Source organism: Sceloporus occidentalis, unplaced genomic scaffold, assembly GCF_023333645.1.
Source record: "Sceloporus occidentalis isolate IW3139 unplaced genomic scaffold, rSceOcc1.0.p SCAF_150, whole genome shotgun sequence".
In the NCBI taxonomy this organism is placed as follows: domain Eukaryota; kingdom Metazoa; phylum Chordata; class Lepidosauria; order Squamata; family Phrynosomatidae; genus Sceloporus; species Sceloporus occidentalis.
In genome coordinates, this window is record NW_028317130.1 from 267,622 (window position 1) to 280,932 (window position 13,311).

The window sequence follows — 13,311 nt, forward strand, 5'->3', positions numbered from 1 at the left end:
ATAATAATAATTTATTATAGCCCGTCCAATCACAAGAAATCCGGGCGGGTTACAGCAATAAAAATACAGAGAATACAATAAAACAAAATACAATAAAATAAAAGAGAGTGACATGAGTTACAGAATTCACAGTTAGACCTGATGGAATTGGGCCTGTCTTTTTCACTCCCTCCCAGGTCTGATGATGACAGTAAATACGGAGGGAGAGTTCTTCTTCTTGAGGCAAGAATTTTATTTTAATTAATTTTAATTTAATTCTTCTCATTAGATTTAAGAGAAAAATTGGTGGACAGAGTGACGTAAGTCACAGTAAACAGGGAGCAGAACTAAATAGGGTAGGCCTGCTGGAAGAGATCTGTATTAAGAGCCTTCTTAAAGGCTGTAAGAGTAGAAATGTGGTGGATCTCCTCTGGCAGGTCATTCCATAGCTTCAGAGCAGCAGTGGAGAAGACCCTCTGGGTAACTGAAGTTAGTCTAGATTTTTTTGGATGTAGTAGATTCTTCCCTGAGGACCTAAGAGTGCAGGGCGGACAGTATGGAAGAAGGCATTTCCTTAAGTATTCTGGACCCAAGCCACGTAGGGCTTTAAAGGTAATCACCAACACCTTGTACCTTGCCTGGAAACTAATTGGCAGCCAGTGAAGGGATTTCAAAACTGGTGTTGTGTGATCATTACGACGAGTACCTGTAATTAACCTGGCTGCCATATTTTGTGCAAGTTGAAGTTTCTGAACTTGGCACGAGGGTAGCCCATGTAAAGCACATTGCAGAAGTCCAATCGAGAGGTGACCAGTGCATGTACTACTGTTTCAAGGTCTCCCTGTTCCAGGAAGGGGCGCAGCTGGCGTATCAGCTGAAGCTGATAACAAGTGCTCCTGACTGTTGCATCCACCTGAGCTATCAGGTGAAGCGATGAGTCGAGGAGCACCCCCCAGCTGCGGACAGAGTCCTTCAGGAGAAGTGTGACCCCGTCCAGAACTGGCTGACATAATTCCATACCTGGGCTTGGGTTTCCTATAACGAATACCTCCATCTAACCTGAATTCAGCTTGAGTCAGTTTTCCCTCATCCAGTCCATTACCACCCCAAGACAGGCATTCAGAAGAGGGATGCCATCCTTAGTCATTGCATCAGTCTGAGACATAGAGAAATATATTTGGGTGTCATCAGCGTACTGATAACACCCTGCCCCATGTCGCCGGATGATTTCGCCCAGTGGCTTCATGTAAATGTTAAACAGCATGGGAGACAATATGGCGCCCTGGGGGGTGCCAAATTTTAGCAAATTTTATTTTTTTCCAGGTGGTCCAGGCAGGGCATTTTTAAGAGTGGTTTGACCACTGCCTCCTTAAGACAAGAAGGCAGGGTACCCTCCCTGGAGGATGCAATGATTAAATTTTTCAGCATCAGCTTGACTGTATCACCCCCTCCCCCTGGACAGCCAGCCAGGGTGGGCAAGGGTTGAGAGGGCAAGTCATGTTTTTCAGACTACTAAAGAGCTTGTCCACGTCCTCAGTACTTACTGACTCAAATTGATCCAGTCTGACAGTAATGGCGGAGGCATTGGATACCTCTCTCATTGCTTCTGACTTAAAATTGGTATCCAAATCAGCTCTTATCCAAGATTTTATCTATGAAATAATCATTAAAAGCGTCACAGCAAGCTATAGTTGAATCTAATAGAGGGTTCTGGGTGGGAGGCAGTTGTGTTAAACTCCTTACCACCATGAACAGCACCCTGCGATAGATGCAGAGCAGAAAGATTTCTTGGCTGCATATATCACCACTTGATAGGATATGAGTTGAGATTTCAGCCAACGCTTCTCTAGTTGTCCAACCCGCTTCATTTGTTTAAGATCTTCAGTGTACCAAGGGTTACAGTTTTTAGCGGGTTAGAAAGGACACTTGGGAGCGGTCATGTCTATAGCTCTGGTGATGTTGTTATTCCACAAATTAACCAGAGCTTCGACAGAGTCGCTAGCATTGCCAACCATAGAACCTCCTAGGGCTTCTTGGAACCTAATGGGTTCCATCAGCCTTCAATGGCGGACCATTCTAATTGGTCCTCCACCCCCAGAGGGAGGAATAGTAGCTTTCAGTTCAACCTTAACCAGGAAATGATCTGTCCATGATAATGTGGAGATACTAATTATTTCTGCCCACGGATATGCCTGTTCCGCACAGAAGATCACATCAGGAACATGACTTGCGCAATGTGTGGACTCAGAGACTATCTGGGAGGGGCCCATGTTTGTCATGAAACCCATGAACTCCCAAGCCGGACAAATCAGCCTTGAGGGGGATGTTGAGGTCGCTCAGGCGATTCCAACACCAGCTCTGAGATTAGTTATGTCAGCTCAGCTAGGGAGTCTGTTAAATTACGGGGTGGACAGTAGACCAACAGACTTGACAATCTAGACAATCAGGGTTAGAGTTGGGGTGCCATTCTATTGACTGGTCAAATATTTCATAAAATGCCTTTGTTTAAGGTGTTTCATCTCATAGCAGAAGGCTATTTGTTCCAAGTCTCCAGCCTGTGACCTCTGCATTAAAATACTTCATGTAGGAGCAGCCTGTTAGGAAGGATCTAATTAGGGGAATTTCTGAATTTAGCTCAAATTGCTGACAAGGTAGGGTCCTAACAACACCCTCGCGAGACTGTGTCCCGTGGTGTATACGAGAGGTCCACAAGAATCCCTTGAGAGATGGCTCTTGGACAGACTGCTCCAATTAAGTCTAAATATTTATTAAAAGGAGAAAACAAAGGGCACATTTATACACACAATTCTCAATGAAAGTAAAGGAGGGAAATTTGGGAGAGAGTTGAAAGGCAAATCTACGGGAGATACTTACTTCCAAAGGCTTCTCCGGGAACCAGATGTGGATGTAGATGATGAGAAGACACAGCTGCCGAAACGTGGGGCAAAATGGCCAAGGGAGCTAAAATCAGAGTGACGTGAAGCCAGGCTGTATTCTGAATATAGCACACCAATGTGGGTTTAGACTGAGGCTTATATAGACAATTTCTAGTCTCTAGCAATGAACTTAATGGCTTAGCTGCAGCCAAAACAAAGGGCGTGAATACCTGGGCTTTTGTTAAACCAAGGTGAAGAATAGACTTAGCCAAGGCACTGGGATCTAAACACAACCGGGGAAGGGAAACAGATGAATAGATGGTCATTGACTTAATGACTGGGCCATCAGGTGTGAGGCTGAAAACAACAGCAGGTATTGTACTGGATTTTGGAGGAGATGGTTTTTCTTGTCTAGCAACTCCCAAACTTCCTGTGAGGAATTTCCAGTCCTTTTCTGTAGGGCTCCTACCCCCTCCTTTGCAAGCTGCGTACATGATATCTCTGCTTTGGAGAAATGGCGGTGCCCCAGGAGGTCAGCTTGGGGTCAAAGTGAACGTGAACACTCCAGAATTTAATATAAATCGATATGCTCCGATAAACCCTTCTCAATGATGGTCCTAAAGCAGTAATGGACTGGGTGAGAAAAAACAGATTGAAACTGAACTCAGACAAAATGGAGGTACTTAAAGTAGCGGCCCCAACCTCCTTCTTACTCTCAAAGAACTGTGTTCACAGTCTGGGAGTGCTACTTGATCCGTCGCTCCATATGACTAATCAGGTAAATGCGACACTCAGGAGTGCTTGTTATCAGCTTCGACTGATATGCCAGCTGCGCCCTCTCCTGGAAGTGAGGAACCTTGAAACTGTGGTACATACGCTGGTACACTCCCGTCTCAATTTCTGGCCCTTGCGATCTCTTCCAACTCTACGATTCTATGATTCTACGTGGGGCTACCCTTGTGTTTGATTCGGAAACTCCAATTAGTACAGAACATGGCAGCCAGGCTGGTTTCAGGTACAACTAAAAGAGACCATATAACCAATTTTGAGATTGCTTCAGTGGCTGCCTATCAGTTTCCAGGCCCAAGTGTTGGTCATCACCTTTAAAGCCCTAAATGGCTTGGGTCCAACCTTTCTTCGGGACCACCTCCTTCCATATAATCCACCCTGCGCACTCGGGTCCTCTGGGAGGAATTTGCTGTAACCTATGAAAACAAGGCTGTCCTCAGAGGACCATTTCAGCTACCACTCCCAGATTATGGAACGGCCTGCCAGATGAGATCTGTCACATTACCACCTTGAACAGCTTTTTAAAAAGCTGTTATGACGGATCTCTTCCAGCAGGCCTTTCCTGAATAGATTCCCCACTACCAAAAAGACCTAACCTGCTCTACTCTGACTTCTGCTGCAGTTATTGTTTGTTTTCTTGTCTAATATTTTATGCTCTATTTTAAAATGTAAATCGTTTAATTGTCTTTAGGTGCGTTGGGATTTTGGGATACGGGAATGTATGTTTTAATGTTGTACACTGCCCCGGTTGTGTTACACAGAGGGGCGGGATAAAAATAATTTTTATTTTTATTTTTATAAAAATAACAGACAAATATCTAAAAACAATTTGATCTTTCAAATACCACTTGCATGTTTTATTTGTGTAGCACTGTTGTGAATTTGATCTTTCAAATACCACTTGCATGTTTTATTTGTGTAGCACTGTTGTGAATAATAATTAGTTCCAATTATTTTAAAACTGTTTTAAAAACATCTTGAATTTGAATCCCACCCTTCCTATATCAGACTCTTCTCTCACCAAAACAGTGCATGGCCTGTTCACTAGAGGACCAGCAGCTTGACTAGGGTTCTCGATGAGCTGGGCTAAGTAGCAATTTAAACTCAAGTCAAACACTGTTCTCTACACCAAACTGAATGTGGAGTATCATCACAATTATCAAAACCTAGATTTTTTTTTCTCAGTAACATAATCATCATGGTAATGTTTTTGCTAAATTCATGCTTTAAATCTGGGATTGACAAAATGTAGCCTTGTGGCTGCATAATCTCATCCATGGCCATTTTGTTGGCCCTCAGCCTCTTCAGATTACTCAAACCACTTTTTAAATCTAAGGTTTAATTATCTTCTGGAAACTTCTAGAGCCTTGTCTACATGGACAAAACCCCCCGAAGTTGGTGCTGCCTGTTTCCATGACACAGCAACTTCCAGTGAAATACAGTCCACCCACCCTACCACAGTCTTGCTATCATGGATTTGAGCTTCCATGCATGGCAACCCCATTGGTCCTAATAGCGGTGCGTGTGCATGGCAGCACATATTACATTAAAAACCATGGGATTTAAGGTCTCACAATTTTTGGCATCCATGCAGGAGGTCCGAAATGGAATGCCACGGATAATCATGGCTGACACTACCATGAGTTTTTGCTGTCTAATCAACTTTGTTTATTCCAAGGCAAAATCAAAGAAAACCCTGGGGTATCCCCAAAACCCCAGGTGAGTGCAGGGGGGTTGGTGTGTGGACAGTTCAACCGGACCCAATTTGGGCCAAACCAGTTGTCCACATACCATGATCTGCACCATCTCATTTCCCCACACTGAGCAGCACAGGGAAATGGGGTTGACCTGTCCACGGAGCCACTGCTTGCTGCTTCCTTACCACCAGGAAATCTTCAGAAAGGTTGCCTGGTGTGCCACTGCTTCTACTGGCCATAGGACCAACAAAAAGGTAGTAGAGTGACCTATGAGAGGCAATCCACCTTCTAAATTGGTTGCAGATTTTGTGCAGGGTAGGGTTTTTTTGAGGTGAAGGGGGTGTTTTGGTATGGATTTCTTAACAGTCAGTGCAGCCCTCTGATGTCCCCTAGGGCAGAAAACTAACTCCTGAATCTTCTGCAGTTGCCTACCTCTACTTTAAAGATTTAATCAGCTAAGCTGCTAATCTTATCATAACCAGTGTTCCCCTGTCTGGCACACCAAGATTCAAAAGCCCTTTATGTAATGTTCTATAGGTCTTCCATCATTCATAGTGTGTTCCCTTCTTTTATACTTACAAGATTGAGGAAGACTCTACAGCATGGCTGGAGTCATTCACCGAAAGACCTCCCTACTCCTATATGGCCATGATCCAGTTTGCCATTAACAGCACTGAGAAGAAGCGCATGATGTTGAAAGACATCTATACCTGGATTGAGGATCATTTCCCTTACTTCAAGCATGTGGCCAAACCAGGCTGGAAGGTAATGAATGTTTTGGCTTATAAAGGAGAAAAGCCTTGTTGTACAAAGAATTAGGCATCAAAACATGCCTAAACTGTATTTCTAAATGGTAAAACTAAATTTTAAGTTGCTGCAATGCTAGAAATGTGGAGTTAGGAAGAAAAATCATGTGGGGACTGAGTTCTTATTTATGTACAGGGGGCCCTTAGTATCCACTGGGGTTTGGTTCTAGAAAACATACATACACACCCATGAATACCAAACTCTCTGGATATTCATGTTCCATTATATACAGTGGAGTAGTAAAATGGTGTCTTTTATATAAAATGGGGGGGGGGATCAAAGTTTTTTTGGGGGGATTTTTAATACTTTTAAAAAATATTTTCAAGCCATGGATTGTGAATGCAGAATCTGTGGATAAGTAGAGCTGACTGTAATTATGTTTTTAAGCCATGTGCATAGAAAGCAGTATATCAATTCTGTTAGCCTCCATTATTTTATGATTCCATGATAGCCTTCTTCATATGCAGCTTTTATATGCACAGAAAATCTTTTCCCTCCTGAGGAAGCATTCAGTTGTAAAAGTAGATACTTAATTTCACTGCTGCTACCTGCTGATTATATGAACCAGCCCAGGCTAGGAAATATATGGCCCTTAAGATATTGCTGGACTTCAACTCCTATCAGCCCTAACCAGCCTAGTCAATGATGAGAGTGAATAGGAGATGCAATCCAATAACTCGGAAGGGCTACATGACCCTCCCAAAAACAGAACTATAAAGATATGTTCTGTGATTGCAAAGTTTGAATGTCAAAGTCATTGTGGATTTTCAGTCTGAATTTCATTTTGCCTGAAGAATTCATAAGTGTTTTGAAACTGAAAACCACAAAAGGTTCTCCTCTCCATCCAGAACTCCATCCGGCACAATCTTTCCCTTCATGACATGTTTGTTCGGGAGACATCTGCCAATGGCAAAATCTCCTTCTGGACTATTCACCCTGAAGCTAATCGCTATTTGACACTAGACCGGGTGTTCAAGGTAAGTACCTTTCATACTGAAAAGGAGTTTGGTTCCACAATTCCTCATCTCTCAAACAATTTTATTTGCATTATAAATAATGAGAGGAACACATGCTGGTGTGCAGCTGATCTTTTTTAAAACCAAGGGTAAGAATTATTATTGTGTGATCATAACATTTTAGAAAGCCATTATAGTGGTTATAAAGAAGGTTTTTCAAATCTTCAGGATAAAACATAATGTACCTTATCAGATTACCAGTATTTAGAGATGAAGAGTATAACTCTCCTTATTCTGAACCTGAAAGGAATCAGGGAGGTGGTGTTTCTTATATCTGATGTGACTGCACTAAAGGCAGGGCTTCATCCTGTGGGATACTGTGGGATTCTTCTCCCTATGTTTAACTCCTGCAACCTCTGGGATCAATAACAACAATCTGGAATGCAGTGTCATCATCTTAGTGATGACAACCACTGCCATTCATTGGGAGTGCTTGAATGCTAAGAAGTGGGTTAGCAAGTTGAAACTTAATCCAGATAAAACAGAGGTTGCAATCTCTGTGGATGGATTCCACTTACCCATAAAGGACAGGTCACATTGTCTGTGAATACTGCTTTACCACTGAATTCTCAGGTGGTGGGCATGGTGCCTTTTATTGGCTTCAACGGAACCTAGTTTTCTTCAACAAAGAACTGTCCATAATTATCTACATTTTGATGACTTGCTGTATTACTGCAATGCTGTATGTGAACGCCTCCTCCCATATAATCCTTCCTGCACTCTCAGGTCCTCTGGGATGAATCTATTGCAGTCAGAGAGAACTAGACTATTAACCACTTCCCAGAGGACATTTTCTGTTGCCACTCCAAAACTCTGGAACGGTTTACCGGATGAGATCTGCCAAATAACATCATTAGGTGCCTTCAAGAAGGCAATAAAAATGGATCTTTTCCAGCGAACCTTCCCGAACTGACTTCCAATTTTTCCACTTACCTAATTGTTCCCATTGGATTGAATGATCTTGATTCATTTTATTGGCCATCGGTTAGGAATTGTTTTATTGTTTTATAGGGTGGGAGGGAGTTTGGGAACTTGAAATGTAATATGTCTTTTAACTATTGTTTCCGCATTTTGTTTTTGTTTTGTTTGTTTTTTACTTGATTTTATTGTTTTTGATATCTTGTTACCCGCCTCGATCCAATACAGGGAGAGGCGGGATATAAATAAATTATTATTATTATTATTATTATTATTATTATTTATGCCTTTGAGGACAGTTCATAAGCTTAGTTTATGCTAGCTGTATGGGCAACAGGGTGATACTGTTCCTTTGTCACCCCTCCTAACTTGCGAATCTGAGAGCCACGACCTTGATTATGCGCGGGGGTGACCTCCATTACTTCTAATGGCGTGCACGCATGGAGGCATGCCCTATTCAAGCCTATGAGGTTTGAATACACGCAAGTCTCCGTTTTTGCGGGTGAGTCTGGAATGGATCCCCCATGCAATCGGAGGGCCAACTGTACTGTTTTATTTTATGTTTCTGTCCCCAGTTCATATTGTAGCCTGGATGCATTAGCAACACCCTGCTTCTTCTCTGCTTCTCTAATCCCTCCAAATGACAAGCAAATGGTGCAGTGTCATTATTTTTACAAAGTCATGTTCCATCTATATTGTATTGGATGTACTGGAGATCCTGTATAAAGACTATAAGTCCATCTCAGGTATAAGTCAAGGGCAAGTTTTGGGGCCAAAGTAATAATTTGAGGCTTTGAGGCTCCTCAGGTCCATGATGGCTCTTCAGCATTTCCCCAGACAGAGGCTATTTCTCTGCCACAGCAGGGAAGCACCAAAGAGCCCTGGTTGCAGCCATTTCTTCCTTGGAGTGGGGTTAAACAGGCACAGGTGCCCTGTGCCCCTTTAGTCCTGCCAAGAAACCTGCTTTTACAATAGCCTCTCCTCAGAATGGAAGCTCTTTACTGCTGGCCCATCCACAGTTGTCTGCAATGGCCGGCTTGTCTTCTCACAAAGAGTGTATGTGTGTGAGTTTGTCACTGAATGAGGTGCCACCATCAGCATTACCATATTGACCCACATATAAGTCGACCCAGGGTTTTGGAGTCAATTTTTGGACATAAAGTTCTTGAGTGGTAGACAAGTATATACAGTACGTTTCATATACTGTGCTTCTAGTAAAATTGTATCTGTCACCACTCTGGTGTTTCTTAGGCTAGTTTTAAAAAGCCATTTAGTACTGGATGGAAATAACTATGCTTGTTTGGCTTTTTCCCCCTCCCTGTTGTCACTTCTTAAAATTTTTGTGTATTGTATTTTTTTATTTTATTCTTTAGCATATTTATATGATTTTATTGTTTTACATTCTTTAACAAGGCAGATGATATAGACATTTTAAAATAATACAAATGTAATGCTGAATTTTAAGTGGTACAAGAACAAATCATGTTCTCCCTTGGACATGATGATTAGAAGCTACAGTACTTAGTTTCGTGTTTCATCTGAACTCAGGAAAATAGTTTGCCACTAAACAAGGAGCAGAAGTATTTGGTCATCATATGTAAGAAGAGTGAATGAGTTCAGCAAGTTTTTTTCTGTAAATGAGCACACAGGCAACCCAGAGTGACACAGGAGGTACTAGTTATATAAACTGCATCATCAGCAAATTACCTGACAAATACTGAAAAGCCTTACAAACTATAACTGTTGCTTACCACTACACCAGTGATCCTTCTTTTTGCTCTCTAGACATTTTGTCATATAATATCAAAACATCTGACTACCCAGTTAGATTAAGATTCACAAAAAGGTTCACACATAAGAAAAGGTTCACACATTAAGGTTCACAAAAACATTATTGTTGTTAGGAAGTATATCATTTAGTAGTCAATTGTAGGAAAAGCTCTAAAGGTGCATAAGGATATGTTGGCAAAATACCCTAAAGGCATCAGATCCCATCTGATCTTGGAAGCTAAGCAGGGTCAGCTCTGGTTAGTAGTTGGATGGGAGACTGCAACAAATACCAAATGCTGTTGGTTATATTTCAGAGAAAAGAACTGGAAAACCCTCCTCTTGAATATTCTTTGCTAAGAAAACCCTATGCAATTCAATTTTCAAACTGTCATTTCTAGCTGGATGATACCGGTTGCCAGCTACACACGTACACCATGCAATGTTAACGTTAACTGTACAACATCCCTAGTTTTTAAACATGTATACCATAATTAGGTCCAGATTATAAAATTACACAGTTGTCTTCATTTCTAAATCATACATTCAATTGCCATACCAAGCATAATCTCAAAAGAAGCATTGAGTCTTGTGTTGACATTTCCCATACATTTATAAAATCAAATGAACAGAAAAACAACTAAAACCAATACAGAATACTATACAGTACAAATAAGAAAATATTTTGACTATTCTTCAAATGAAAAGGCGTACACAAATTCACATTTAATTCATCCATCATTTTCAAATATGTTGGAGAAAAAGAATCTCCTGAAGAGGCAGGCTCTAGGAATTAATTCTCAAATGTAAGTGTCATGAACTACATCATAATAAAAAAAAACCCGATGTGCCCATCTCATAATCTGGAGAAATCACTTTCTGGTTGCCATTGGGAAATCATTTGTAAATGTATAAGAGATAAGAGCTTCCTGGAGAATTCAGAAGTTTTTAACACTAGCATGGTCACTCCCAAACAAAACATATCCACATAAAAATATATAAAAAACCCCCCACTTTGTACTCTAACTCAGATATTCATGTGAAAATCTAATTGCGTTTCAAATTTTTTCTTAAAAGGCTCTGTTACTCCAGATCTTGAGCAAATGAGAAGGTTTTACATATAAAGTGCCTCTCAGGTTGCAGCAAAGGTCAATTGACATAAATTTCCCCCCACCCTAGCCTCCTCCCAGACTAAATCAGTATTCACTTGGATGCAAAAGCCTTGTGCATCATTGGCTTACAAGCAGGCACGTACTGCTTCTAAATGTTGGGAAACTCAGCATGAAGCTTTTCACAAAAACAGACCAGAGCTTAAAAAAAACAACCCTGATATATTCTAATTTGGGGGGGTGGGGAGGTGGGAAAGGGATGCTTCTGTTGCCCAGGCAACACTATATTCAAATCTTGATTTTATTTTATTTTCTTGCATTCAGCCTTATGATTAGTTTTCCACCCACAGTGAGGAAAAAATATTCACAGTAATTTCAGTCTAATCATTGCACATGTCTTTGTTTTAAAAGGCCCTTATTTTTATGCTGACTGGTTTAACTTCAGATGTCAATGGTATTCTGAACACAGGAGGCTCTGAAAGTGCTTGTCAACAGTGTACAACATACTGTCTTGCTGAGAGCTGATAGGTTGTTCTGCCACTGTTTTTTCTGCCTGAGCATTTGTTTATTCTCCTGCTTCACTGATAATATCATTCTCATTCCTTTTGTATGCCTGGCCACCACCAGTCGTTGGATGCGGGGTCACCAGCATCACCTGAGCTCTTGGAATCAGTAAGACCTTCCCTCCTGGCTGGGAGCTTGGGCTTCTTTTTTCATTTTGGTTGCTGCAGATGTATAGATGATGCTTATCTATACTGGACTCATTATAAAATTATTGCTTTCCCTCTCTTTCTCACATGGTAGCATCTGGGGAAAATGAGGCAGAACAGGCTTGACTAGAAGTTTAGTAGTTGGACTAAGAGATTGGGGCTTATGTTTATTAATGCTGTATTGTCAGTAGGTCAAAAGGTGGGTTTTAGCTTAAGTACGTAATGTATTTAATGTCTGTGCTGCATTTTTAGATTGATTTCCACTGTGATAACTGGTTTATAGAACAAACTAGCAGGATATTCCAAGTAATCCTGGCAATAACGCCTTTTAATATATCTTTTTTGGACACGAAAAGAGGCTGGCAGGATTAAAGCTGACCGCTCTCTTCTGTACCTGGTAATAGACTTGCAAGTAGCAAAGTAGATTGACTCAGTCCTTCTAGAAGCAGCTCTCTCCTTCATCTCCCTCAGTTTCTGCTGCTGCACACAAGCATGGGGATCTTGGCTGGATTGCAACACTGTATAATTATTTATTACTTCCTCAGGCAATGTGAGATACTATACCTAGTTCTCCCATTTCCCTTCCCTCATAGAAGATCTCACAGCTGCTGAAGAAGCTTTGTCATACTCCAAGTGGCTCTATGGGGCTTTAAGATGGCAGTCACCAAAAATAATGTGTTTGCTTGCAGCTGTAGGTGATACATAACACGCAATGTCTCTATATTATGACAGCTATATTCCATGTATTAGTTTCAGTTTGCCCTCTGGAAGATCACAAGGCAATGGCGCAGTGGTGGATTCTCCTCTAACTTTTGTTTTCTTGTCTTTCTCAACCCAAAATCAATACAGCAGCAAAAACGGCACACTGTGGATCTGCAGAAGAATCTAGGAGGCTCTAGTAGCCAAAAAACTGAACTACAGACTACACGTGAGTGTGTACCCTGCATCTCTGTGAAACCCAGAAAAAAGGCCAATCTTCTCAGCCCTAAATAAACATCCTACCCTGAATGAAATAGTCTAACTAGAAGGTTGTTTACACATGTTAAAGATTTCCAGCTGGTGTGCATAGAATGATGAAGCAAGCTAGGAAGCAGAAAAAAACATCAGATTCATCTCCCTCTCTTCACATTTCATTCCGATGAAGAACCTGGTATTATATGACCTTGGTTCAAACACCACAATCCCTCGCAGCTGCTTTCCACCCTCTCCTTATACCCAGGCTCCCAACATGGCTACAGCATGGCTAAGCAGGCCTTACATAGCAAAGGGAACCATGAGGGGCAACCGGGACAGGTTCCCTTTGTGGTATCTAGGTTTGGTGTTCAATAGATTGTAAAATTCATCATTTGAACAGTTAAAGAAAGTTTCATTAAGATGTCTGTTTTTTAAGTTTCCATTTTCTGGTGACCATCACATCAGCTCAAAGAGTTTGGGAGTTAGTGGCTCCGTCAGTCAAATGGTGGTGGAAGTGGGGTGTCCCAGTTTTCCTTCCTGCGTTTTCTTAGAGCAGCAGGCAAGGCTTGAGGGAAAGATTGACAAAACTGTGATGGTCTATCAGAACTCTGTCCACTTGACTAGGTGCCTTAATGAAAAGTTTTTTAGTTCTAGTGTGGCTATCAGAAGGTGGCTCTTTAGAACAGAAT

General features: G+C 41.4%; 1 protein-coding gene across 3 annotated transcripts in view; it reads left to right on the plus strand.

Moving 5' to 3' along the window:
* FOXM1 (forkhead box M1) overlaps positions 1-13,311 on the plus strand; it is a 60,533-nt gene that overhangs the window by 26,612 nt on the left and 20,610 nt on the right. For 2 of the 3 annotated variants that reach the window (XM_089500259.1, XM_089500261.1), the window contains 3 exons: positions 5,924-6,106; positions 6,997-7,125; positions 12,518-12,596. In XM_089500259.1, the coding sequence (XP_089356385.1) occupies positions 5,924-6,106; positions 6,997-7,125; positions 12,518-12,596 (391 nt within the window). The remainder of the gene's footprint in view (positions 1-5,923; positions 6,107-6,996; positions 7,126-12,517; positions 12,597-13,311) is intronic. The other variant, XM_089500260.1, reaches the window with a different exon arrangement.